Source organism: Vanellus vanellus (genome assembly GCF_965231255.1).
Source record: "Vanellus vanellus genome assembly, chromosome: 20".
Taxonomy (NCBI): Eukaryota; Metazoa; Chordata; class Aves; order Charadriiformes; family Charadriidae; genus Vanellus; species Vanellus vanellus.
Window position 1 is genome coordinate 2,406,737 of NC_138925.1, and position 27,649 is coordinate 2,434,385.

The 27,649-nt window shown below is 60.7% G+C and overlaps 1 protein-coding gene across 1 annotated transcript; it reads left to right on the top strand.

The window, feature by feature from the left end:
* Positions 1-1,786: 1,786 nt before the first annotated feature.
* Positions 1,787-26,576, top strand: CROCC (ciliary rootlet coiled-coil, rootletin; the record flags this gene model as incomplete). Its single annotated transcript, XM_082493646.1, has 34 exons — positions 1,787-1,921; positions 2,762-2,947; positions 3,026-3,109; positions 3,198-3,289; positions 3,372-3,537; positions 4,842-4,948; positions 5,059-5,265; positions 5,368-5,464; positions 6,619-6,714; positions 7,443-7,589; positions 7,675-7,874; positions 9,491-9,652; positions 10,414-10,558; positions 11,445-11,810; positions 12,688-12,881; positions 12,982-13,109; positions 14,032-14,183; positions 14,908-15,009; positions 15,082-15,216; positions 15,724-15,855; positions 15,938-16,176; positions 17,319-17,478; positions 17,567-17,734; positions 18,927-19,263; positions 20,703-20,830; positions 20,905-21,035; positions 21,751-21,898; positions 21,981-22,184; positions 22,284-22,475; positions 22,580-22,729; positions 23,709-23,858; positions 25,031-25,162; positions 26,197-26,355; positions 26,440-26,576. 34 exons carry the CDS (start codon positions 1,787-1,789, stop codon positions 26,488-26,490), a joined length of 5,382 nt encoding a protein of 1,793 aa, XP_082349772.1. The 3' UTR covers positions 26,491-26,576.
* Between the last annotated feature and the right edge of the window lie 1,073 nt (positions 26,577-27,649).

A 27,649-nucleotide genomic window follows, 5' to 3' on the forward strand; every position in this document is an offset into this window, starting at 1 on the left:
GCGGGAGCCACTACGGAGTCACTGGGAGGGGAGTGGGGGAGGGAGGGGGGGAGGGGAGAACGACAACGGCGGGTTCGTGATTGCAAATGGCACTTTTGCAGCGGGTTTTGGCGAGCGCAAACGGTACTTTTCGTGACGGGGACGGCCGAGCGGTGGCGGTTCCGTGACCGCCGCCGCAAATCGGCAGCAGTTTTGTGGCCGCAGCTGAAGTTCTGCAGCCGTTTTGTGAGAGTAGCGGTAAATCTGCAGCGCTTTTGTGCTGGAAAATAGAAATTTGCGGCGGTTTTGCCATTGCAACTGCGAATTTGCGCCGATTTGGGGGATCATAACTGCAAAGTTGCAGCAGTTTTGCGATTGCAGCTATAAATCCGCAGCGGTTCTGTGATTGCAGCTGCAAATCAGCAGCAGTTTTGTGGCCGCAGCTGAAGTTCTGCAGCCGTTTTGTGATGGCAGCGGTAAATCTGCAGCACTTTTGTGATGGAAAATAGAAATTTTCGGCAGTTTTGCCATTGCAACTGCGAATTTGTGGTGGTTTGGGGGATCGTAACTGCAAATTTGCAGCAGTTTTGCGATTGCAGCTATAAAACTGCAGCACTCTTGTGATCACAAACACAAATTTGCAGCGGTTTTGTCATTGCAACTGCGAAACTGCAGCGGTTTCGCGATGGCAAACACAGATTTGCGGCGTTTTTACTGTCATCACTGCAAATTTGCAGCAGTTTTGCGATTGCAGCTATAAATCTGCAGCGGCTCTGTGATTGCAGCTGCAAATCAGCAGCAGTTTTGTGGCCGCAGCTGAACTTCTGCAGCTGTTTTGTGATGGCAGCGGTAAATCTGCAGCACTTTTATGATGGAAAATAGACATTTGCGGCGGTTTTGCCATTGCAATTGCGAATTTGCGGTGGTTTGGGGGATCATAACTGCGAATTTGCAGCAGTTTTGCGATTGCAGCTATAAATCTGCAGCACTCTTGTGATCACAAACACAAATTTGCAGCGGTTTTGTCATTGCAACTGCGAAACTGCAGCGGTTTCGCGATGGCAAACACAGATTTGCAGTGGTTTTATGAACATAACCACAAATTTGCGGCAGTTTTGCGATTGCAGCTCTAAATCCGCAGCGGTTTTGTGACTGCAAACACAGGTCTGCAGGGCTTTTGTGATCGCAACTATAAATCTGCAGCGGATTTGCGATCGCAAGTGCAAATCTGCCCCGGTCTTGCGGTTGCAGCTGTGAATCTGCAGCGGTTTTGCGATGGCAGCTATAAATCTGCCGCACTCTTCTCATCGCAGCTGCGACTCTGTAGCGGTCTTGCCATCCCAACCGCAAATCTGCAGCGCTTTTACGATTGCAACGACAAATTTGCCGTGCTTTTGCGATCGCCGCTGGGACGTTTCCAGCGCTCTTGCGACTGCAACTGCAAACCTGCAGCAGTTTTGCCGTTCCGAACGCCCGTTTGCGATGGGTTTGCCGTTGCAAACGCACACCCGCAGCAGTTTTGCCGTTGCGGACCGCGTCGCTCGGCACGTCCGAGTTGCGCGGGGCGAAACGTTTGCAGCGGAGAGGGGGGAGAAATGCTTTTTGTGGCCTCGGGAGAGCGCGTGGGGAAGGCTCAGCCCACCCCACCCCCCTCCCCGCTGAAGGAACAAAGCAGCTTTTGGCTGCAAAGGGCATCTTGGCTCCATCCCACGGCTGGATCCCCATCCCGCGGCCGGATCCCAATCCTGCCGCTTTCCGAAGCCGGCCTGAGCCCCGTCCCCGTCCCGCAGCGGCCGTCGCGGGGGCCATGTCCTCGCTGCTGTCCCTCCAGCAGGAGAACCGCATCCTGCAGCAGGAGCTGTCGCGCGTGGAGGACTTGCTGGCTCAGAGCCGGGCCGAGCGCGATGAGTTGGCCATCAAGTACAACGCCATCAGCGAGCGGGTAAGTCACCCATTGGGTTGACCCCAAACCACCCATTTTTAACCCCAAAATCGAGACGACGCAAGCTGCAACTTTTGCATTTCCCCGGGCTCGGAGCGGGAGATGCTGCGACGTCCCAGTGATGGGAATTTTGGTGCTGTGCATTCGACTTGTCCAGACCTGTCCCGGCTTGTCGAGGCTTGTCCTGCGGGATGCACAAAGCATCCCCCCCCCCCCTCCCAATCCCTATTTTATTTATCCTGCTGCTTTTTGGGAAGCGGGGAACCCCCCTCCCCCCCGTCGGCATCCCTCGCCTTTGCATCCCTTTGCCGTGGCAACGGGGGAATTAAAAAGGGGTTTGGGCAGCGGCCAGATGCTGATTGTGGCTCCTGGAGAGACCCAAATCAAGGGGCTTTGGAGTTTTTTTGGGGGGGCAGCCCCTCTGTTGGTGCCTGGTTATTTACAAAAAAAAACCCAAACCCAAATATCAGGAAAATACCCCAAAGGGGATCACCACCGCTGAGCCCGAAGACCCTTTACCCACCGGTTAATCCTGCCCAAGGCGGGATGGGGCTTTGCCGAACCCCGAGATTCAAAGTTGTTTTTTTATTTTTTTAAAAGCAGCCCCAAATTTTCCTATTCACCCCCACCCTGCGCGTGCAAAATTTGTGATGCAAAATTTGTGTGTGGGGATATCTCAGCTTTGGCCATACTGGGGTTTGCTGTAGGACCACCCCGAAGTGATGGCTCTGGCCGGGATGGGGTATTGCGGGTGGAATCGGAGGGTGCTCAGCGGGTTCTGGGGGATGGAATTTAGCATCCCGATGGGTGGGTGCTGGGATGTCCCGCATCCCACCGCAGCTGGAGCAAACCCTGCGGCTGGAGACGGGCGAACGGGAGACGGCGGAGAGCCGGAGCCTGGCGCAGCACAACATCGAGCTGCGGCGGCTGCTGGAGGAGGAACAAGCCGCCTACAAGCGCAAGCTGCAGGCGTACCAGGAGGGCCAGCAGCGGCAAGCCCAGCTGGTGCAGAAGCTCCAAGCCAAGGTAAATCCTTCCCCCGGGAGGACGCAAGGACATTTTGGGGACCCCCCCGGTGTCACCCACCCCGTCCCTTCGTCCCAGGTGTTGCAGTATAAGAAGAAATGCGGCGAAGTGGAGCAGCAGCTGCTGGAGAAGGCGACAGAGCTGGAGCAGGAGAGGCTGACGGTGAGGGATGGTTTTGGGGGCGGTGTGTCCCCCTACCCCAACCCCCCCTAAAATTGGGTTTATGGTGAGCGGGTTGATGTCCCCGCAGAGCCAGCTGGATGCGAGCAGCTCACAGCCGGAGGAGGAGAGCAGCAACGAGCTGGAGAACGCCCTGATCCGGCTGGAAGAGGAGCAGCAGAGGTAAGCGGGGGGTCCTGGGGAGCTGCGGTCCTCCCGCCCCGCCGGGTGATGCTCTGGCCGTGTGTGACCCCCCCCATCCCAGGAGCAGCAGCCTGGTGCAGGTGAACTCGATGCTGCGGGAGCAGCTGGAACAAGCCAACGTGGCCAACGCGGCGCTGAGCGAGGACATCCGCAAGCTGACGGCCGACTGGGCGCGGGCACGGGACGAGCTGGAGCAGCGGGAGGCGGAGTGGAGGCGCGAGGAGGAGGTTTGGGGGGGCCCCGGGGATATGGGGGGGCCTGGGGATGCGACAAGGAGCAGGACGGAGGGTGGCGGGGAGAGGGATACGGGAATGTGGCATGAAAAGGGATTCAGGGAGGGATGAAGGATTGCTGGGAGGGATGCAGGACCACCGGGAGGGATGTAGGGCCATGGGGGATGTTGCACAGAGAATTTAGGGGTGCAGGGGATGCGGCATGTGATGGGAAGGTGATGCGAGGCAGAGGGATGTGGGAATGTGGCACGGAAAGGGATGTAGGGAGGGATGCAGGACCACCGGAAGGGATGTGGGGCCATGGGAGATGTTGCACAGGGAAGAATTTGGGGGTGCAGAGGATGCAGCACGTGATGCAAGGCAGAGGGATGCAGGGATGTAGGACCACTGGGGAGGGATGCAAGACCACCGGGAGGGATGTGGGGCCATGGGGGATGTTGCACAGAGAAGAATTTAGGGGCGCAGGGGATGCGGCATGTGATGGGAAGGTGATGCGAGGCAGAGGGATGTGGGAATGTGGCATGGAAAGGGATGCAGGGAGGGATGAAGGATCGCTGGGAAGGATGCAGGACCACCGGGACGGATGCAGGACCACCAGAAGGGATGCAGGGCTATGGGAGATGTTGCATGGGGAAGAATTTGGGGGTGCAGGGGATGCAGCATGTGATGGGAGGCAGAGGGATGCAGGGATGCGGCACGGAAAGGGATGCAGGGATGCAGAGAGGGATGTGAGGCTGCGGGGAGGGATGCAGGGCCATGAGGGATGTTGCACAGAGAAGAATTTGGGGGTGCAGGGGATGCAGCATGTGATGCGAGGCAGAGGGATGCAGGGATGTGTCACAGAAAGAGACGTAGGGCCATGGGCGATGCTGCACAGAGAAGAGTTTGGGGATGCAGGGGATGCAGCACATGATGGGAGGGCGATGCGAGGCAGGAGCATGCAGGATGCAGCACGGAAAGGGATGCAGGAACACAGGGAGGGATGTAGGGCCACCAGGTGGGATGCAGAGCCAAGGGAGATGTTGCATGGAGAAGAATTTGGGGATGCAGGGGATGCGGCGCATGATGGCAGGGCGACACGTGGCAGAGGGACGCGTCCCCCATCGCTCTCCGTGCAGGGCGGAAGGGACTCGGGGTGGGGGGCTGCTGGCTGTGCGGCCCCGTGGGGGTGATGGGTGCGGACGCGGAGGGTGTTGCGTGGAGATTTGGAGACCGAAGGGAGAGAGGGCTGGGGGGGGGCTGGGGGAGGCGGCGATGCTGCCGGGGGGGGACCAACACCGCTCCGTCCCTGTGGCCAGTCCTTCAACACCTACTTCAGCAACGAGCACAGCCGGCTCCTGACCCTCTGGAGGCAGGTGGTGGCCTTCAGGCGGCACTTTGGGGAGATGAAAGCCACCACGGAGAGGTCAGGAGGGTCCCGGGGAGGGGGAGTGGTGTCCCTGGAGGTCCCCACTGAGGACCACCAGATCCCCAAGGATGGCCGGCCGGGTCCGAGCCCGCATCTTGCCAATGCAGGGATCTATCGGAGATGCGGCACGAGGCGTCGCGGGCGGGCAGGGCTGCGCACGCCGCCTGCCTTCACCTGGCTGCCAACCTGCGGCTGGCCGAGAGCCAGGCCGGCGCCGCGCGGGAGAAGCAGGCGATGCGGCTGGCGCAGCTGGAGGAGCAGCTGGCGGCGCGGGCGCGGGACGCCGACCTGGAGAAAGCCGCCCTCAGCGCCAGGTACTGCGGGGGAACTCAGGTTTTGGGTTTTTTTTTTTTTGGGGGGTGGTGGTGGGTGGGATGTTACAGGGGGCTGCGGCGTTGCCCGGTGTCTCGCTGCAGGCTGGCGGAGCTGACGGCGGCCCTGGAGCGCCTGCGGGCTGAGGATGGGGAGAAGGAGCGGGCGGTGGAGGCGCTGACCCTGCAGCTGCAAGACCTGGTGAGCGCAGGGCACGATGAGTTGCGGGGTGGGATGCGTGCTGAGGTGGGGGGTGCAAGGATGCATGCTGGGGCACGACACATGCCACATGCCGGGGCAAGGATGCGCGCCAAGCTGTGCTGTGCGTTGGTGCACGATGCACAGCATGTACCAGGGCAGTATGCATGCCAGGCTGCAACACGCGATGCCCAGTGGGGCGCAGGATGCACGCCAAGCCACGATGCACAGTGGGGCAGGATGCATGCCAGGGTGCAGCGCATGATGCCCACCGGGGCATGATGTGCATCAAACCCGGGGCAGCAATGCACACCAAGCCATGACGCATGCTAGAGCATGATGCACGATGCACACCAGGGTGCGATGCAGGCAGGAGCACAATGCACGATATACGCTGAGCCATGATGCACCCGGGGATGCGATGCATGAGTGCAGTGCGTGCTTAGATGCAATGCACAATACATGCTGGGCTGGGCTGCACACCAGAGCGTGACGCTCATGATGATGTATGCTGCAGTGCAGTGCACACCAGGGGCATGATGCATGCCAAGCTCTGCACACTGGAGTGCGATGCACAGTGCATGCTGGGGTGTGATGCAGGATGCATGCCAGGGCATGATGCACACTGGGGTACGATGCATGGCGCATGCTGGGGTGCGTTGCCCAATGGACAGTGGGGGTGTGATGCACGGTGCATGCTGGAGTGCATCGCCCAATGCACGCCAGGGCACGATGCACACTGGGGTGCGATGCACAATGCACGCCAGGGCATGATGCATGTGCGGTGCATGCCAGGGTGTGATGCACACTGGGGGGAGTTGCATGATGCATGCCAGGGTGTGACGCATGCTGGGGATGGTGCATACCAGGGTGTGACGTGTGCCAGAGCGTGATGCCTGATGCCCTAAGCAACAGGCTGAGCCCATGCAGCGGGTGCAACCCCGTGCAGCGGGTGCACCCCTTGTGCAGCAGGTGCACCACCCATGCAGCATAGGTACCACCCATGCCGCGGGTGCAACCCCCAAGCGGCAGGGTGCGATGCGTGCCAAGGCGTGACGCGCGACGCATGCCGGGGTGCGATGCAGGCTGGGCTGCCATGCAGGGCGCATGCCAGGATGCGCCGGCCGGGCCTGACGCCGCGGCGGTGGGCTTTGCAGGAGGCCTCGCGCGCCCAGGCGCCGTCGCCGGAGGAGGTGGAGGCGCTGCGCTCGGAGGTGGAGCTGCTCCGTCAGACGCTGCAGGATGTCACCCAGGTGCTGGGGGCTCCCCACTGCCCCCCCCCCCCCCCGCTGCAGCCGGGGGGGTCCCCTCCCTGCCTCAGTTTCCCTTCACCCTTGCCACACTCCCCCCCCTTTTCCTGAGTTCCCCCCTCTTTCCTGAGTTCCCCCCTCTTTCCTGAGTTCCCCCCTCTTTCCTCAGTTTCCCCCCTCTTTCCTCAGTTTCCCCCCTCTTTCCTCAGTTTCCCCCCCTCTTTCCTCAGTTTCCCCCCCTTTTTCCTCAGTTCTCCCCATCCTCAGTCCCCCCCCTTTTCCTCAGTCCCCCCCCTTTTCCTCAGTTTCCCCCCCTTTTTCCTCAGTTTCCCCCCCTTTTTCCTCAGTTTCCCCCCATCCTCAGTTTCCCTGCCTTTTCTTGAGTTCCCCCCTTTTCCTCAGTTCCCTCCGCTTTTTCCTCAATTGCCCCCCTTTCCCTCAGTTTCCCCTTTTTCCTGAGTTTCCCCCCTTTTCCTCAGTTCCCCCCTTTTTCCTGAGTTCCCGCCCTTGCCTGTTCCCCCCTTTTTCCTCAGTTTCCCCCCTTGCCTGTTCCCCCCCTTTTCCTCAGTTTCCCCCCTTGCCTGTTCCACCCCTTTTCCTCAGTTTCCCCTTTTTCCTCGGTTCCCCTCCCCTTTTCCACATTTTCCCCCCCTTTTATCCTCACACACCCCCCCCCCCCTCGCCTCAGTTTCCCCTCGCTGACGGGGGGCACTCCCCCTCTCCCCTCACAGGCGGTGCTGGCAGACGACCCCGAGCAGCCACCGCCACCCCCGCAGTCACCCCCGTGTCCCCCCGCGTCCCCTCGCCGCAGCCTCGCGCCCAGCGCCGCCGCGGCCGCCGTGCATGCTGCCCTGCGCCGCCGCCGCCTGCAGCTGCAGGTGAGCGCCGGGGTAGGCCGCAGGAGGCTGAGGATGAGGGTGATGAAGGCCGACACCCCCCTTAACCGTGTCCCCCCCATCCCAGGACGCCCGGGGGCAGGCGGAGGCCGGCCGGGAGGAGGCCGGCAGCCTGCGGCGGGAGCTGGGGGAGAGCGAGAGGCGGCTGGGGACGCTGCAACAGCGGCTGGAGCAGCTCAGCGCCGAGGCCGGGGGCTGCCGGAGGGCGCAGGATGAGGCCCTGCGCGAGGTGGCCCGGCTGCGCGCCGAGGCCGAGGTCCTGCGCAGGTACCCGCCGGCCAGCCGTCCGTTTGTCCCGAGCGCCGTCCGTTTGTCCAGAGCGCCATCCAGCTGTCCTGAGCTCCAGCCATCCCTGCGTGGCTGTCCCTGTGCTTGCATCCTTGTGCGTCCGTCTGTCCCTCTGCATCCTTGTGTGTCTTCCTGTCCCTCTGCATCCTTCTGCGTCTGTCTGTCCTGCTCTATCTTTATGCATCCATCTGTCCCACTGCACCCTTCTGTGTCCATCTATCCTGCTGCATCCTTGTGTGTCCGTCTGTCCCTCTGCATCTGTGTGTCCGTCTGTCCCTCTGCATCTGTGTGTCCGTCTGTCCCTCTGCATCCTTGTGTCCCTGTCTGTCCCACTGCATACTTGTGTCTGTCTGTCCCACTGCATACTTGTGTCTGTCTGTCCCACTGCATACTTGTGCATCTGTCTGTCCCACTGCATCCTTGTGTCCGTCTGTCCCTCTGCATCCGTGTGTCCCTGTCTGTCCCACTGCATACTTGTGTCTGTCTGTCCCACTGCATCCTTGTGCATCTGTCTATCCCTCTGCATCCGTGTGTCCGTCTGTCCCTCTGCATCCGTGTGTCCCTGTCTGTCCCACTGCATACTTGTGTCTGTCTGTCCTGCATCCTTGTGCATCTGTCTATCCCTCTGCATCCGTGTGTCCGTCTGTCCCTCTGCATCCGTGTGTCCCTGTCTGTCCCACTGCATACTTGTGTCTGTCTGTCCTGCATCCTTGTGCATCTGTCTATCCCTTTGCATCCTTGTGCGTCCGTCTGTCCCTCTGCATCCTTGTGTCCCTGTCTGTCCCACTGCATACTTGTGTCTGTCTGTCCTGCATCCTTGTGCATCTGTCTATCCCTTTGCATCCTTGTGTGTCCGTCTGTCCCTCTGCATCCGTGTGCACGTCCTTCTGCATCCTTGTGCATCTGTCTATCCCTTTTATATCCTTCTGTGTCTGTCTGTCCCACTGCATCCTTGTGCATCCGTCCTGCTTATCCTTGTCTGTCCATCTGTCCCTCTGCATCCTTACATGCCCGCCCATCCATCCATCCCTTTTTATCTTTCCCTGTGCCCCCCTGCATGTCTGTCTGTCCCTGCCATCCCAGCCTGTCTGTCTGTCCATCCATCCCTTTGCGTCTTTCCCTCTACATCCATCTGTCTGTGTGTATCCGCCCCTGTGCTTCTTGGTCTGTCTGTTTGTCTGTCTCTCCATCCCTTTCTGTTTCTCCCTGTGTGTTTCTGCATGTCCATCTGTCCCCACACATCCTGGCTTGTCTGTCTGTCCATCCATCTATCCCCCTGGCCTGGCTGTTTATCCATCTGTCCATCCCTCCACACCTTCCCCTCTCAGTACGTCCATCCCTGGGTGTTTTGGCCTGTCCGTTGGTCTGTCTGTGCATGCACCCCTGCACACCATACCCCATGCATCCTGCCCGCCTGTCCATCTGTCTATCCCTCCCTGCCTCGCCGTGCCTGTCTGTCCATCCGTCCATCCAGTCCTACACACGCATCTCTGGATGTCTGCCCATCCGTGCGCATCCCCGCACATCCCCTCTGTTCCCGGGAGCATCACGCGTGTCCGTCTGCCCACCCGGTGTCCGTCTGTCCATGCGGGCAGGGAGCGGCTGCGGGCGGAGGAGGCGCTGGCGGAGGAGCAGCAGCGGGTGGGTGCCCTGCAGCAGGAGCGGGCGCAGCTGCAGCGCCGGGGCGAGGGGCTGGAGGACGCCCGGGACGAGGCCACCCGCGCCGCCGAGGACACCCGCCAGCAGCTGGAGCGCAGGTGGGGGCATCGGGAGGGGACACACACACACACACGACGGGTGGGTGCTGCCACCCCCCCCAGGGGTGCTGCATGACAGTGGGTGCTGCGACATAGTGGGTGCTGCAGCATCTTCCTCCCCATGTGGGATGCTGCAAAATCCCAGTGGGTCCCCTGCAGCCCCTCAAAGAGGGTCCCCTGATGTCCCCTCCCACCAGGTTGGGTGCTGCCACCTCCCTCCCACCCCCCAAGTGGGTGCTGCAACCTCCCCAAGTGGGTCGCCTGAAGCCCCCACCCCACCCCGGGTGGGTGCTGCAAGGTGTCCCCCTAAGTTGCGTGCTGTCACCTTACCTTGCCCCCCCCCCAAGTGGGTGCTGCGAAATCTCAGTGGGTCCCCTGAAGCCCCCCCAAGGTGGGTGCTGCCACCTCCCTCCCACCCCCCAAGTGGGTGTTGCAACACCCCCAAGAAGGTCCCCTGAAGCCCCACCCCACCCCCGATGGGTGCTGCCACCTTACCCACCCCCCAAGGTGGGTGCTGCGAAATCTCAGTGGGTCCCCTGAAGCCCCCCCCAAGTGGGTCCCCTGCAGCCCCCCCTTCATCCCCCCAAGTTGGGTGCTGCAACTGCCCCCGATGGGTGGGGTGTGAAACTTCAGCGGGTGCTGCAAAAGAGTGGGTGCTGCAGTGCTCCCCCTGAGCGGGTGCTGCAACCCCCTCCCCGTTCCCCATGGGTGTCGTGTGTGTGTGTGTGTGTGTGTGTGTGTCCCTGCCTGGGTGCCGGCAGCCAGCAGCAGGTGGAGGAGCTGGAGGCGCAGCGGGCCGGGGCGCAGCAGGAGCTGCTGGAGGCACGGGAGGCGCTGAGCCGGGCGGCGCTGGAGGCCGAGGTGGCGCAGGGCGAGCGGGAGGCGCTGGCTGAGGCGCTGAGCAAGGTGGGTGCCCCAATCCCTCCCCCCCCTTGCAGTGGGTGCACCCCCCGTACAGCGTGCAACTGCCATGCAGCGGGCTCGCCCCCATGCATCAGGTGCACCCCTATGCAGTAGGTGCAACAGCAAGTAGTGGGTGCAACCCTTAAGGCCCCCATGCAGCGGGTGCATCACCCACGCAGCGGTTACATCCGCAAGTGGCAGTTCCCCCCCATGCACTGGTGCCCCCCATGCACTGGGTCCCCCCTCCCATGTACTGGGTGCTTCTCCATGCAGCAGGTACCCCCCATGCAGTGGGTGCATCCCCATGCGCTGCATTCCCCCCCCATGCACTGGTGCCCCCGATGCAGCGAATGCATTCCCAAGTGGTGGTCATCCCCCCTCCATGCAGCAGGTGCATCCCCACACCGTGGGTCCCCCCCATGCAGTGCCCCCCCCCCCCAAGCAGTGGATGTCCCCGCATGCACTGGGTCCCCCCCCCCATGCGGTGGGTGCCCCCCATGCAGCGGGTGCATCCCCAAGCGGCAGTTCCCCCCCATGCACTGGATGTCCCTGCATGCACTGGATGTCCCCGCATGCACTGGGTTCCTGCCATGCAGTGGGTGCCCCCCCATGCAGCGGGTGCATCCCCCATGCACTGGTTACATCCCCAAGTGGCGGTCATCCCCCCCATGCAGTGGGTGCATCCCCATAGAGTGGGTCCCCCCATGCAGCGGGTGCATCCCCATGCACTGGTGCCCCTCATGCAGCGGGTGCATCCCCATGCAGTGGGTGCCCCCCATGCAGCAGGTGCATCCCCATGCGCTGGGTGCCCCCCATGCACTGGGTGTCCCCCCCCATGCACTGGTGCCCCCCATGCATCGTCCCCCCCCCCCCCGCTCGCCCCGTGCAGGCGCAGGGCAGCTGCGGGGAGCGGGCAGCGGCGCAGCGGGAGGCGGCGGCGGAGGCGAGGCGGCTGCGGGACGCGCTGGCCAAAACGAGCGAGCTGGCGGCCGGGCTAGCCCGGGAGCGGCGGGAGCTGGCCCGCAGCCTGGCCCGGCTGCAGCAGGAGCGGGAGAGCGGCCGCGGCCGGGAGCTGGGCCGGGAGCTGGCGGCGCTGCGGGGGCGGCTGGAGCGGGGCCGGCGGGCCGGGGCCACCGCCGAGCGACTGGGGCTAGAGCGGGCCCGGCGGGTGGCCCAGGAGGGCTGGAGGGGGCTGCGGGGCGAGCTGAGGGCGCTGCGGGGCCAGCACGGCCGGCTGCGGCTGCTGCTGAGCCAGGTGGGGCCACTGGGAGGGAAAGGCATGGGGGGGGGGAGCAGGGGCAGGCTGGGAGGGTGAATGGGGCAACTGGGAGAGTGAATGGGGCGACTGGGAGGGATGGGGAGGGTGAATGGGGTAACTGGGAGAGTGAGTGGGGCGACTGGGAGGGATGGGGAGGGTGAATGGGGTAACTGGGAGGGGTGGGGAGGGGGCAGGGGGAGTCTGGGAGGGTGAATGGGGCAACTGGGAGGGATGGGGAGGGTGAATGGGGTAACTGGGAGAGGGCAGGGGGAGTCTGGGAGGGTGAATGGGGCAACTGGGAGGGATGGGGAGGGTGAATGGGGTAACTGGGAGGGGTGGGGAGGGGGCAGGGGGAGTCTGGGAGGGTGAATGGGGCAACTGGGAGGGATGGGGAGGGTGAATGGGGTAACTGGGAGGGATGGTGGTGGGGTAGGGGGAGTCTGGGAAGGTGAATGGGGCAACTGGGAGGAGAGGGGGCAGGGGGAGACTGGGAGAGTGAATGGGGTAACTGGGAGGGATGGGGATGGGGCTAGGAACAACTGGGAGGGATGGGGATAGGGTTAAGGACAACTGGGAGGGTGAACAGGGTAACTGGGAGGGATGGAGAAGATGAATGGGGTAAATGGGAGGGATGGGGAGGGTGTTCGGGGCAACTGGGAGGGTGAATGGGGTAACTGGGAGGGATGGGGATGGGGCACGGGGCGACTGGGAGGGTGAATGGAGTAACTGGGAGGGATGGAGAGGGTGAATGGGGTAACTGGGAGAGATGGGGAGATTGCAACTGGAAGGGGTGGGGAGGATGCAGGGGGCGACTGGGAGGCTGGGTGGGGTAACTGGGCGGCGGGGCTGCCACTGACAGCCCGTGCCCCGGCAGGCGGTGCAGGAGCAGAGTGCGGCAGGCGAGGCGCTGGCGCAGGCGCGGGGGGAGCAGGAGCGGCTGCGGGACGAGCTGCTGCGGCTCAGCCGGGCCCGCGAGGGACTGGCCAAGGAGGGGGCCAGCCTGGCCGTCCAGCTCGCCGCTGCCCAGCGCCACGGTCAGGATCAGGCCCAGGAGGCGGCCGGGCTCAGGTGGGTGCTGGGAGGAGGTGTTCGTGTGTGTGTGTGAGGGTGTCTCCCCCCTCCCCGGAGCCCCGGGTTTGGCAGCGTGGTTGTGGCGGTGTTCCGGCAGGTCGGAGAAGGAAGGGCTGGAGAGCAGCATCTTTCAGCTGCAGCAGCAGCTGGCGCAGCTGGACACCCGCAACCAGCAGCTGGAGGCTGAGGGCCAGACCCTGCTCCAGGCCAAGGAGGCGCTGGAGGGTGAGGGGTCCCGGCCATCCCCATCCATCCTCGTCCTTGTCACCATCCCCATCTCCATCTGTCTCCATCCATCCTCACCTCCATCTGTCCCCGTCCATCCTCATCTCCATCTTCCTCCTCGTGCATCGTTATCTTCATCCTCGTGCCTATGCATCCCTATTCCTCTTCATCCCCATCTTCATCCCAACCAACATCTTCATTCTCATCCCCCCATTCATCCCCATCTCCGCCCTCATCCCCATCTCCATCCGCATTCCCATCCATCCTCATCTCCATCCTCGTCCCCATCCGTCCCCATCTCCATCCTCGTCCCCGTCCCCGTCCCCGTCCCCGTCCCCGTCCCCGTCCCCGTCCCCGTCCCCGTCCCCGTCCTCGTCCCCGTCCCCGTCCCCGTCCCCGTCCTCGTCCTCGTCCCCGTCCCCGTCCCCGTCCCCGTCCCCGTCCCCGTCCCCGTCCTCGTCCCCGTCCTCGTCCCCGTCCCCGTCCTCGTCCCCGTCCCCGTCCCCGTCCTCGTCCCCGTCCTCGTCCCCGTCCCCGTCCTCGTCCCCGTCCCCGTCCTCGTCCCCATCTCCATCCTCGTCCCCGTCCCCATCTCCATCCTCGTCCCCATCCCCATCTCCATCCTTGTCCCCGTCCCCATCTCCATCCATCCCCGTCCCCTTCCTCGTCCCCTTCCATCCCCATCTTCCTCATCTCTAGCCTCATCCCCATCCGTCCCCATCTTCGTTCTCATCCCCACCCACCCCTCTCCATCTCCACCTATCCTCATCCGTCCCCGTTCCCCCATCCCCATCCGTCCCTATCCACCTGCAACTGCATCACCACAAACCCTCTGCCACTGTGTCACCCCCCCCCCCCCCCGCCCCACGTCCCTGCTCCTGTCACTTAACCCACCCCCACTGCCGGGGGGATGTCCCCGCAGCGGAGCTGGGTGCTGCGCGGCTGGAGCGGGAGCGGGAGCTGCAGGCCCGGCGGCAGGCGGTGGCAGCGGCCGAGACAGCGGCAGTGACGGTGGCCCTGCAGAGCGCCCGCGATGCGCACCGCGACGAGCTCGACCGCCTCCAGCGCGAGAAGGCGGGTACCAGCGGGATGCTGATTTTGGGGGTGCAATGTTGGTTTTCGGGTTGGGATGCTGATTTTTTTGGGGGGTGTGATGCTGATTTTTGGAGTGCGATGCTGATTTTTGGGGATGAAATGCTGATTTTGGGGGTGAAATGCTGATTTCACGGGGTGCGATGCCGATTTTGGGGTGCAATGTTGGGTTTTGGGTCGGGGTGTTGATTTTTTGTGGGGAGTGATGCTGATTTTTGGAGTGCGACGCTGATTTTGGGGGTGAAATGCTGACTTTGGGGTGCAATGCAATGCCGATTTTGGGGTGCAATGTTGTTTTTTGGGTCGGGATGCTGATTTTTTGTGGGGAGTGATGCTGATTTTGGGGTGCAATGTTGGGTTTTGTATCGTGATGCTGATTTTTTATGGGGTGCGATGCTGATTTTGGGGTGCAATGTTGGGTTTTGTATCGTGATGCTGATTTTTTACGGGGTGCGATGCTGATTTTGGGGTGCAATGTTGGTTTTTGTGTCGTGATGCTGATTTTTTACGGGGTGTGATGCTGATTTTTGGAGCACGAGGCTGATTTCTAGGGGCGCGACGCTGATTGTTGGGGCGTAGTAGTGATTTTTAGTGCACAGTGCTGATTGGGCGCAGCGGTGCTTTTTTTTTTTCGGGGGTATGATGTTGATTCTTGGGGTGCAATGCTGATTCTGGGGGGTCTGATGCTGATTTTTGGGGGTGGCAGGAGGAGCTGGAGGCCGAGCGGAGCCGGCTGGCGCGGGAGCAGGAGGAGCTGGCGGCCGAGCTGGCAGCGATGCGGCAGCAGCGCGAGAGTGAGAAGCAGCAGGTGGGTATCCCCACCTTGTCCCAGCTCCGGTGTGACCCTCCTACCCTGGGCTGAGCCGTGTCCCCCCCCCAGGCGCTGGCGCTGCAGGAGGAGGAGAGGGCTGCGCTGGCGGAGACGTTGCGGGGGCTGCAGCAGAGTTTGGCCGAGGCCACGGCTGAGCTGGAGCAGCAGCGGCGGGAGGTCACCGGCCACCAGGAGAAGGAGCAGGTGGGTGGTGGTGGTGGTGGTGTCTTGGGATGCCCCCCCCCCCCCTAGAATGGCACAGAGCCCCATTGCAGTCCCCCATGTCTGGGCATCCCCAATGTCACCCCCCCACTGCAAACCCCCATGCCCAGGTGTCCACCTTGGCATCCCCATTGCAAACCCCCATATCTGAGTGCCCCATATGCCCCGCCCCCCATTGCAAACCCCATATCTGGTCATCCCCTCTGCCCCCCCTCCCCCCCCATTGCAAACCCTAGTGTCTGGATATCCCCTATGGCCCCCCCATTGCAAACCCCCATATCTGGGCATCCTATATGACCCCATTGCAACCCCCCCAGTTGCCAGCCCCCCCCATCTCCCCATTGCAAGGTCCCTGGCGATGGGGATGCTCCGGTGTGGTACCCAAGCATCCCCATCCCTGCACCATCCCCACCACAATCCCCCCGGGACCCCGACACTGCCAGGGGGGGACACTCAGGGTGCCATACCCCCCCAACCCCCTCCCCGCAGAGCCTGGCTGCGGAGCTGCGCAGCCTGCGGGCGCAGACGGAGGAGACAGCAGTGGCCCACGAACGAGAGACGAAGACTCTCCGTGAGCAAGCGATGGCAGCGGCCAAGCAGCGGGACGGTGCCCTGCGGGAGGTGAATTCCCCCCTCCCCCAGACCCGTTCCCACCCCCCAAATATGCCTCTGCCCCCCTAAATTCCATCCACCCTGGCTGCAGGCGGAGGAGGTGCGGGCGCAGCTGCGGCTGGTGGCGGAGGCGCGGGCGGCAGGGCGGCGGGAGCTGCTGGAGGCGCAGCGGGAAGCCCGGGAGAGCCGGGAAGACCGGGAAACGCAGAGGCGGCAGGCGCAGGAGGCACGTCGGGCCTTGGGAGATGAGGCCAGGGAGAAGGAAGCCCTGCGGCGCTCCAACGAGGAGCTGCGGGCGGCACTGCGGCGCGCCGAGGGCGAGCGCATCAGGTGAGGGTTGGGGGATGCTCAGGACAAGGGGGTGCCCAAGCTGGGACTTGCTTGGGGTGGTGTGATGCCTTGGAGGGTGATGCTCGGGGTCAGGGTGCTGCTTGGGATAAGGGGATGCTCAATTTGGGAGATGCAGAGGACATCACCTTGGAGGGTGATGCTTGGGGTTGTGGTGACGCTCAGGACAAGAGGATGCTCAAGTTGGGAGATGCAGGGAATGGTGTGATGCCTTGGAGGGTGATGCTTGGCGTGATGCTCGGGACAAGGGTGATGCTCAAGTTGAGATATATGGGGTGATGTGATGCCTTGGAGAGTGATGCTTGGTGTTGGGGTGATGCTTGGGACATGGGGATGCTCAAATTGGGAGATGCAGGGGGTGGTGTGATGCCTTGGAGAGTGATGCTTGGTGTTGGGGTGATGCTTGGGACATGGGGATGCTCAAATTGGGAGATGCAGGGGGTGGTGTGATGCCTTGGAGTGTGATGCTCAGGGTCAGGGTGATGCTCGGAGTTGGGGTGATGCTCAGGACAAGTGGATGCCCAAGCTGGGACTTGCATGGGGTGACGCAGCACCTCAGAGGGTGATGCTCGGGGTCAGGGTGATGCTTGGGACAAGAGGATGCTCAAATTAGGAAATGCAGGGGATGGGGTGATGCTCAGGATAGGGGTGATGCCTGGGACACGGGGATGCTCAAATTGGGAGATGCACGGGATGGTGCGATGCCTTGGAGAGTGATGCTTGGGGTCGGGGTGATGCTTGGGACATGGGGATGCTCAAGTTGGGAGATGCAGGGGGTGGTGTGATGCCTTGGAGGCTGATGCTCAGGGTTGGGGCAGTGCTCAGGACAAGGGGATGCTCAAGTTGGGACTTGCATGGGGTGATGCAGCACCTCGCAGGGTGTTGGGGGACAGAGGGGATGTTTGGGGTGGCAATGCTCAGGGTGGGGGCTGCTCTGATAGGGTGATATTTGGGAGGGGGTGCCCGAAGTGGGGGAATGCTCAGGGATGGGGGGATATGTGGGACTGGGATAGCTTGGAGCGGGATGCTCAGGACGGGGGCTGGCTCAGGGCAGGGCGATGCTGAGGGCGATGCCCCTGGGGGGGTTGGGGGTTGACAGCAGCCCCTTGTCCCCCCTCCTGCAGCCTGAAGCGTGCCAGCGAGGAGAAGGAGCAGCAGTTGGCTCTGGTGGAGGACGGGCGGGCGGCGGCAGACCGGGAGGTGACGGAGCTGCGGGCAGCCCTGCGGGAGCTGGAGCGCGCCCGCCTTGACGCCCGCCGCGAGCTGCAGGAGCTGCGCCGGCAGGTGAAGAAGAGGATGGCTAGGACACCCTCCACACACATGCACCCATTCGGGGTGTCCCCAAATTGTCCCCTATCTCCTCCTTGGGCAGCTGAAGGACCTGGACAGTGAGAACAGCAAGAGGAGCAAAGAGGTGGGCGAGCTGCAGGCGCGCGTGGCCCTGGAGGAGCAGCGGGAGGAGGAGAGCCGCCGCGAAGCCTTCGGCCTCAGGCAGAAGGTGGTGGAGAGCGAGGCCGACACGGAGGCCGCCAGGAAGGAGGTGGGAAGGTCCCCCAGGGTCCCTGGCACCTCGTTGCCCCACATCCCAAAGTGTCCCCATCACCCCACGGCTCTGTATCCTGTGTATCTGGGTGTCCCTGTTCCCTCACCCCATAGCTCAGTGCCCGTTGTCCCCAGGCATCCCCATTGCCCCGTGACTGGTAACCTGTGTCCCTGCATGTCCCCACTGTTCTGTTGCTTGATGCCATGTCCCTGAGTGGCCCTATCACCTCACTGCTCGGTCCCCTATGTCCCATCGCCCCACTGCTCTGCCCTGCATCGCTGGGCGTCCCTTGCATCCCCCATTGCTCTGTCCCTTGCATCCCCATCGTCCCCTTGCTCTGTGCCTGGTGTCCCTGGGTGTCCCCATCACCCTGTCGCTCCATCCCCTGCGCCCCTGGGGTTCCCCCATACCATATTGCATCCCCATCACGCTGTTGCGCCATCCCCTGCATCCCTGGAGTCCCCCACACCCTATTGCTCCATCCCTGGGGGTCTCACATACCCTATGACCCCATCCCTTGCATTCATGGGCGTCCCCAGTACCCCATTGCTCCATCCCTTGCATCCCTGGAGTCCCCCACACCCCATTGCTCCATCCCTAGGGGTCCCACATACCCTATGACCCCATCCCTTGCATCCATGGGGTCCCCCACACCCCATTGCTCCATCCCTGGGGGTCCCACATACCCTATGACCCCATCCCTTGCATCCATGAGCGTCCCCAGTACCCCATTGCTCCATCTCCTGCATCCCAACTGTCCCCACGCCCCATTACTCCATCCCTGGGGGTCCCACATACCCTGTTACTCCATCCATGTGCATCCCCCATACCCCACTGCTCCATCTCCTGCATCCCTGGGGTCCCCTACACCCCATTGCTCCATCCCTGAGGGTCCCACGTACCCTATTACTTCATCCATGTGCATCCATGTGCATCCCCCATACCCCACTGCTCCATCTCCTGCATCCCTGGGGTCCCCCACACCCCATTGCTCCATCCCTGGGGGTCCCACATGACCGATTACCCCATCCCTTGCATCTGTGGGCGTCCCCAGTATCCCACTGCTCCATCCCCTGCATCCCCACCACCCCATCGCCCTATCCCTTGGTGTCCCCCATACCCCATTGCTCCATCCACTCTGCACCCCAGCTATCCCCCCCCATCACCCCCTTTCCACCCACCCCCACAGCTCCAGCACCTGCAGCGGCAGCTGGTGGAGGCAGAGGGCGAATTTCGGCAGCGGGAGAAGGACCTGACCCGCAGCTTGGAGGAGGCTCGCGGCAATGAGAAGAAGCTGCTGGCCGATGCCCGCAACCTGCAGCTGAAGGTGGAGGCGGCGCGGGGCGAAGCGGCTGAGCTGAGCCTGCGCCTGAGCGCGGCCGAGGGTCGGGCGCAGGGGCTGGAAGCCGAGCTGGCCCGCGGCGAGGCGCTGCGCCGGGCTGCCGAAACCCGCTTGGGAGGCATCCAGTCCGCCCTACGCCGTACCATGGGCATCGGTCGGGTACGGACCGGCTCTCCGGGCAAGGGTGAGAGTCCTCGGAGACCCCCCAGTGCCCCATCCTTTGCTTAGGGGAAGGGGCTGCATCCTGCTGTGGGGCGTCCCGCTGCGGCGCTCCATTCCCTGCACCCCCGGGGGTCCCCTGTATTCCATTGCTCCGTCTCTTGCATCTGTGTCACTCTGTTGCTCCATCCCCTGCATCCCTTTGCGAGTGTCCCCTGTACCCCATTGATCCATCCCTGGAGGTCCCTCATCACCCCATTACTCCATCCCCTTCTTCCCTGGGGTCCCCCATACCCCATTGATCCACCCTCTGCATCCGTGTGATCCCCCAGACCCCATTGCTCCATCTTGTACATCCCTGGAGTTTCCCATATCCCATTGCTCCAGCCCTGGAGGTCCCTCATCACCCCATTACTCCATCCCCTGCTTCTGTGGGGTCCCCCGTACCCCCGTGATCCACCCCTGGAGGTCCCTCATCACCCCATTACTCCATCCCGTGCTTCTGTGAGGTCCTCCATACCCCCTTGATCCATCCCTGGAGGTCCCTCATCACCCCATTACTCCATCCCCTGCTGTGGGGTCCCCCGTACCCCCTTGATCCATCCCTGGAGGTCCCTCATCACCCCATTACTCCATCCTGTGCTTCTGTGGGGTCCTCTGTACCCCACTGATCCACCCTCTGCATCCACGTGATCTCCCAGAACCCACTGCTCCATCTCTTACATCCCTGGTGTCCCCCATACCCCGTTGCTCCAGCCCTGGGGGTCCCCCATACCCCATTACTCCATCCTTGGGGTTCCCATACCCCATTGCTTCATCCGTGGGGTTCCTGTACCCCATTGCTCTCCCTGGGGGTCCACCATACCCCATTATCCATCCATGGGGTTCCTATACCCCACTGCCCCATCCCTGGGGTCCCCTATACCCCGTTGCTCCATCCATGGGGTTCCCATACCCATTGCTCCATCCTGAGGTCCCCCACACCCCATTACTCCATCCTTGGGGTTCCCATACCCCATTGCTTCTTCCATGGGGTTCCCATACCCCATTGCTTCTTCCATGGGGTTCCCATACCCCATTGCTCTGTCCCTGGGGGTCCACCATACCCCATTATCCATCCATGGGGTTCCCATACTCCGTTGCTCCATTCCTGGGGTTCCCATACCCCATTGCTTCATCCATGGAGTTCCCGTACCCCATTGCCCCATCCCTGGGGTCCCCCATACCCCATTACTCGATCCATGGGGTCCCCATACCCCATTGCTTCATCCATGGGGTCCCTCATCACCCCATTACTCCATCCCTGGGGTCCCCATATCCCATTGCTCCATCCCTTACATCCCCAGGGGTCCCCCATATCCCATGGGCACATCCCATTGCGGCGCATCCGGCTGCGGCTTGTGACCCTCCCTTGGGTGCTGCGTCCCGATGTCCCCACACCCACCCAGTTTGTCCCCAATACAGGTGGGGGACCAGAGGGGTCGGGGAGCTCCGGCTCAACCCCGGACACCGATGCAGCCGCCGAGCCGGAGGCGGTGCGGGCAGCCCTGCGGGATTTCCTGCGCGAGCTGCAGGATGCGCAGCGGGAACGGGTACGGCTCCCCCTTCCCCTTCCCTCTCCATCGTTCCCTAAAAACCCCTTTCTCACCCCATTTTCTCACCCCAGGAGGAGCTGCGGGTGCAGGTGGGCAACCTGAGCCGGCGGCTGGCGGAGGCGGAGGAGGAGCGGGACAACGCCGGTGCCCGGGCACAGCAGCTCCAGAAGCTGGTGGCTGAGAGCGAGGAAGGTGATGGAGGGTTTGGGTTTTTTTTTTTGGGGGGGAGGGGGGTACATGTCCCCAAAATGGTGGGATTTGGGGTGATTTGTCCTATGGTGGTGGTGGAGCTTTACTGGCGAGCGGGGGCTTTTGGGGAAACTGAGGCATGGGGCGGGCGATGCTGCCGGGGGACTGCAGGATGCTCAGTGGGGTTTCCCCCCGAAATCCTGGTAAAAATCGGTAAAACTTTCTGTGTAAACCCTGTGAACCCCAGTAAAACGCCCACGCGTGCCCAGTCAACCCCAGTAAAACTAGTAAACCCCCCTATGGATTCCCTGTAAACCCCAATAAAACTGGTAAAAGACCCCTGCGTCCCCCATAAACCCCAGTAAAACTGGTAAAAGACCCCTGCGTCCCCCCTAAACCCTAATAAAACTGGTAGCCCCCCTCATACATCCCCCATAAACCCCAGTAAAACTGGTCAATGCCCCTGTGCATCCCCTGTAAACCTCAATAAAATGGGTAAAGCCCCTGTGCATCCCCCATAACTCCCAGTAAAACTGGTAAAAGCACCCATGCAGACCTTATTCAGCCCAGTAAAACTAGTAAACTCCCCTATGGATCCCCTGTAAACCCCAGTAAAACTGGTAAAAGACCCCTGCGTCCCCCATAAACCCCAGTAAAACTGGTAAACCACCCTATGCGTGCCCTGGTAAGGTGAGTAATCATGGGGTGGCTCTGGCAGGGCATCGCAGCGGGGAGCTGAGCAGCGCCCAGGCCACGCTGCTGCTGCAGGAGGAGACGCTGCGCCGGGGCGAACGGGAGCGCCGGCTGCTGCGGGAGAAGGTGACGGCGCTGGAACGCAACCTGCACGCCGCCGAGGGCGAACGTCGCGCTGCCCAGGTGGGCATTGCCGCAGGGGGGCCAAATCCTGCCCCTACCCCCATCTCTGACTGCTGAGTGCCAGGCAGCCGGTGCCTTGCAGGAGAAGATGAGCGCGGTGCGAGCCGGCAAGGCCGAGCTGGAGGATGCTAAGAGGCGGCTGGAGGCAGCGGAGAGCCGGAGCACCCGCCTGGAGCTGCAGCAGCGGGTGCTGGAGGGTGAGCTGCAACGGGCACGGCTGGCCCTGGGCGAGCGGCAAGCGGAGGCGCGGGCGACGCAAGACCGCGCCGAGCTGCTCCAGAAACAGGTAACCGCACAAATTCCTCTAAATCCCCGTTCTGTGGATTGCTATTTTTTTTTTATTTTTACCGATTCTCTTTAAATTTGCTGTCGTTTTGGGGTGCAGCTGGCTGAGAGCGAGCAGCGCGCCGGCGCTCTGCAGCAGGCGATGGAGCGGTTGAGCGCGGCGTTGGCAGAGAGCGGCTCGAAGGACGAGGCACCAACGGCAGCGTTGGCCGATGGCACCGTGGTCCACGAGCGGCTGCTGCAGCTCCAAAGCGCCCTGGCCGCCGGCGAGCTCGACCGCCGGGTGCTGCAGGTGGCAGCGAGCACCCTAGGGGGGTGGGGTGGGGTGGGGGGGACACACACCCCAGGGTGCTTTTGCTTGGGGGTCACCATGGATGTCATCTCCCCCCATCCCAGGAGGGACTGGAGGTGGCACGGCGGGCGCTGGCGGAGGCGCGGGAGGAGAAGGGAGCGCTGCGGGAGCAGCTGCGGGAGCTGCGGGAGGAGCAGGAGGCCCTGCAGCGCGGCAAGGAGGAGCTGGAGGGGCAGCTCCGGCAGCAGCAGGAGGTGAGGATGGGTGGGTGCACCCTACGCCGCCGGGAGGGCTCCCCCAGTTCACCATCCTTTGCCCCCAGGCAGCACCCTTTGCCCACCCCGTGCAGCGTCTTTTGCCCCCCTGCAGCCCCCTGCATCCTTTTGCCCCTCCACACAGCACCCTATTGCCCCCATGCAACGCTCCGCACCCTCTTGCACCCCCAGCACCCGATTGCAGCCATATAGCCCCCCCGCACCCTCTTCCTTGACCCTACAGCACCCTATTGCCCCTCTCATGCATTCCCCTGCATCCTTTGCCCCCCCCAGCACCCTATTGCCCCCATGCAGCTTCCTGCACTCTTTCGCCCACCCCTGCAGCTCCCTATTGCCCCCATGCAACACTCAGCACCCTCTTGCAGCCCCAGCACCCTATTGAAGCCATATAGCCCCCCTGCACCCTCTTGCCCCTCCCAGCACCCTATTGCCCCCATGCAGTCCCCTGCATCCTTTCACCCATCCCTGCAGCTCCCTAATGCCCCCATGCAACACCCTGCACCCCCCCGGGCCTTATTGCACCCATACAGCCCCCCCTGCACCCTCTTGCCCCCCTCCAGCACCCTAATGCCCCTCTCATGCAGCCCCCTGCACCCTCTTGACCCCCCCACCTTATTGCCCCCATGCAGCCTCTTGCACCGTTTAACCTCCCCATGCAGCACCCTGCATGCCTTTGGCCCCCCATGCAGCATCCTTTGCCCCCCTCCTTTCCTCACCCCCCCATATACCCCCAGCACCCTATCCCCCCCCCGCAGCATCCTTTGCCCCCCTTCTTGCATCCCCCTGTAGCCCCAGCACCCCCTTACCCCCCTGCAGCATCCTTTGCCCCCCTTCTTGCATCACCCTATACCCCCATCACCCTATGGTGCCCCCCCTCCCCCCATGCAACACCCTTCACCCCCCACTATGGACTCCCCTATACCCCCCCCGGTGCCTGACCCCCCGAACCCCGTCGCAGGCGCTGCGGCAGCGGCAGGAGGGGTTGCAGGAGCGGGTGTGCGGCCTGCAGCGCGCCCTGAGCCGCACGCAGGGCGAGAAGCGGGAGGCCGAGCGCGTGGCCCTGCGCCTGGAGAAGGACAGGGACGCCCTGAAGAAGACCCTGGACAAGGTGGGGCGGTGGGTGGCACCTGCAAGGTGGCTCCCGGGGGGACGGTGCCATGCGCGGCATCGCACCCGGGGACGGCGGGAGAGGGTGGGGGGGGGGAGGACAGGCAGAAAGAAAATGCGTCCTCGACGCAGGAGTGGGTGCAAATCAAATATCAAGCCCTGAACACAGATTAGTGACGGTGCGGTATTATTTTCCAAGCAGAAAATAGGCTTTTTTTATACATATATATATTTTATATATGTATATATAAAATATATATATGTATATATATTTTATATATATATATATATATATATGTGCTGTGTGCTGCTCCGCTGCGTGTAGAGTCTATACGCGCTTAAAATATAGATATATGTTTTAGATGGACGTCTGTTTCGTATGTGAAATATATCTCTTTTCTCTGTTATATTTTATATTTTATGTATATAATCAGCTGTATTTTATATGTCATATATGTTTTATATGTTATATATATTTTATGGTTTATATACGTTATACATTTTATATATTTGATACACTATATATTTTATGTTATATATGTTTTATACGTTATACATATTTCACACGCTATACATATTTCACACATTATACATATTTCATATGCTATATATATTTCACATATTATATATATATTTTTTACATGTTATACATATTTCATACGTTATACATATTTCATACGTTATACATATTTCATACGTTATACATATTTCATACGCTGTATATATTATACGTTGTATATATTATACGTTATATATATTTCATATGTTATAGATATTTCATGTTATATATTTTTTATACATTATATATTTTATATATTATATATTTCATATGTTTTATATACTCCATACATTATATATATTTGATTATACATATTTTATATGTTATATATTTTATAGATTAGATATTTCATACGTTATAGATATTTCATATGTTATAGATATTTCATACGTTATACATATTTCATACGTTATAGATATTTCATACGTTATAGATATTTCATACGTTATAGATATTATTTCATACGCTATACCTATATTTCACCTGCTCTATCCTATACGGCTTTTTTACCTCTCTCTATTTCACCCGCCCGGAGCGTAGCTGTGCAGCAGTGGGGGGGAGGTGGGGGTGATGGGAAGCGCCCCCCCCCAGCACCCCCGTTTCTCCCCCCGCAGGTGGAGCGGGAGAAGCTGCGGGGGCAGGAGGACTCGCTGCGGCTCTCGGCGGAGAAGGGTCGGCTGCACCGCTCGCTGGGCACGGCCGAGCGGGAGCTGGCGCAGGCGCAGCAGCGCATCCAGGGGCTGCAGGTGGGTGCCCTCTGCTCACCCCCCCCCCTCCCCCCGGGTGGGATGGGGGCGGGTGGGGGGCACCCCTGGGTGCTGACGCCCGCGCTGTGCAGCCGGGGATCGCAGCAGGGTGGTGCTGGGCTCCTCCGGGGGCTCATCCCAGCTTGGGGAGGGGCTGGTGTTTGTACTGGGAGGGCACTGGTCCCATTTTTGGCGGTTGTTCCAGCTTGGAAGGATGCTGGTGCTTGTACTGGGAGGGCACTGGTTCCTTTTTTAGGGCTCATCCCATCTTGGGGAGGTGCTGGTGTTTGTACTGGTATGGCACTGGTCCCCTTTTGGGGGCTCATTCTAGCTTGGAAGGATACTGGTGTTTGTACTGGGAGGACACTGGTCCCATTTTTGGGGATCGTTCCAGCTTGGAAGGATACTGGTGCTTGTACTGGGAGGGCACTGGTCTCACTTTTGGGGCTCGTCCCAGCTTGGAGGGATGCTGGTGTTGCACTGGGATGGTTCTGGGCTCATCCCATCTTGGGGAGGTGCTGTTGTTTGTACTGGGATGGCAGTGGGCTCATTTTTGGGGCTCATCCCATTTTGGGAAGATGCCGGTGCTTGTACTGGGATGCTGCTGGGCTCATCCCAGTTTGTAGGGATGTGGGTGCTTGCACTGGGGGGATGCTGGGCTCATTTTTGGGGCTCATCCCGTCTTGGGGAGGTGCTGGTGTTTGTACTGGGAGGGCACTGGTCCCATTTTTGGGGCTCATCCCACCTTGGAGGGATGCTGGTGTTGCACTGGGATGGTGCTGGGCTCATCCCAGTTTGTAGGGATGCCGGTGTTTGTACTGGGATGGCAGTGGGCTCATTTTTGGGGCTCATCCCATTTTGGGAAGATGCCGGTGCTTGTACTGGGATGCTGCTGGGCTCATCCCAGTTTGTAGGGATGTGGGTGCTTGCACTGGGAGGCTGCTGGGCTCATTTTTGGGGGGGTGAGGGGGAGGGAGGCCCCTCCTGGCTTGGGGCTGGATTTTTTGGGGTGACGGCCCTCCCTGCCCTCCCAGGCGCAGGTGTCGGCGCTGGAGCACCCGTCTCCCCCGAGCGCTGCGCCGGAGCTGCAGCGGGAACTGCATCGCCTGCGCATGGCCCAACTCCAGTCCCAGCGGGCGCTGGAGGCTCGCGAGCGAGTCCACCAGCACCGCGTCCGCGGGCTGGAGGAGCAGGTGAGCTACGGGGAGGGGGGGTGACACATGTGTCCCCACCATGCTACCCCCTCCCCAAATTTTGCCCCCCCCCCTCCTTTACAGATCGCGCTGCTGAAGGGGCAGGAGCTGCACCGGCACCCCACCAGCATTTAGGACCTCTCCCCGCAGAGACCGGCCACAACTCATCACACGGGTGGGGGACATGTCCTCAGCACTGTGCTCAACCCCCCCCTCCCCCGCTGTTTTTGTCTCATCATTCCCTTTTTTAAGCAAAAAAAAAAAACAACAAAACAACCCCAAAGCTGCACTTTACCGACGAGATGGTGACGCGCGTCTATTTTTGATACGCTCCGGGCCCCGACGGGCAGCGGGTTTTCCCCCTTTTCTTTCCCCCCCCTCCCCCCCCCCTTACAATTTTTAACAACAACAAAAAGTTTGGAAATACTCCTTTTTTTTGTTTTTTTTTTTTTAGGCTGCCCCCTGATTTATTCCCACCCCCCCTTACACGATGCTCCTCCTCCAGCCCTGGCGAGCCCCCGACCTTCGACGCGTCCTAATTTTTCCCCTTTTTCTAACAAAAAACAACTCTATTTTGGGGTTTTTTGTAATTATTATTATTTTTAGCGAATAGATGGATTTTTTTTTTTTTTTTTTAATATCGCTATTTTTGGAGTTTTGAGGGTTTTCCTGGTGCTACGGGGCCGCCCGAGGCGGAGGGGGGGTGACTTCAAGCGCCGCCCTAATAGTTCTGGCGCTATTAAAAGTGGTTAAACCCAAACCCACAGCCCCTGAGAGTGGTTTTTTTTTTGGGGGGGTGGGGGGTGGGGAGGCAGGGAGGGGTGGGGGTGGCATTTTGGGGACGCTTAAATGGGTCTCCATTGGGACACCAGGGTTGATTTCGGGTGCCTTGATAAATAATAGTCATAATAAAATAATAATAATAGCAATAACAACAGCAATAATAATTTATTATTTATAAATTTAGTATTAGTACCATTATTACTATTATTATTACCATTATTACCATTGTTACTATTATTACTATAACTATAGCTATTACTATAGCTATTATTACCACCCCTTTGGAGGAGAGCTGCCCCCCCCTCTTGTTTTAAGCCTTTTTGGGGGGGGGGGGGGGAATAATAATAATGACAACAACAACAACAACAACAATAAATTATTATTTATAAATTATTATTATTACCACTAATATTACCATTATTACTATTATTAATATCGTTACCATTATTATTATTCCTACCACCCCTTTGGAGGAGAGCTGCCCCCCCCCTCCTTGTTTTAAGCTTTTTTG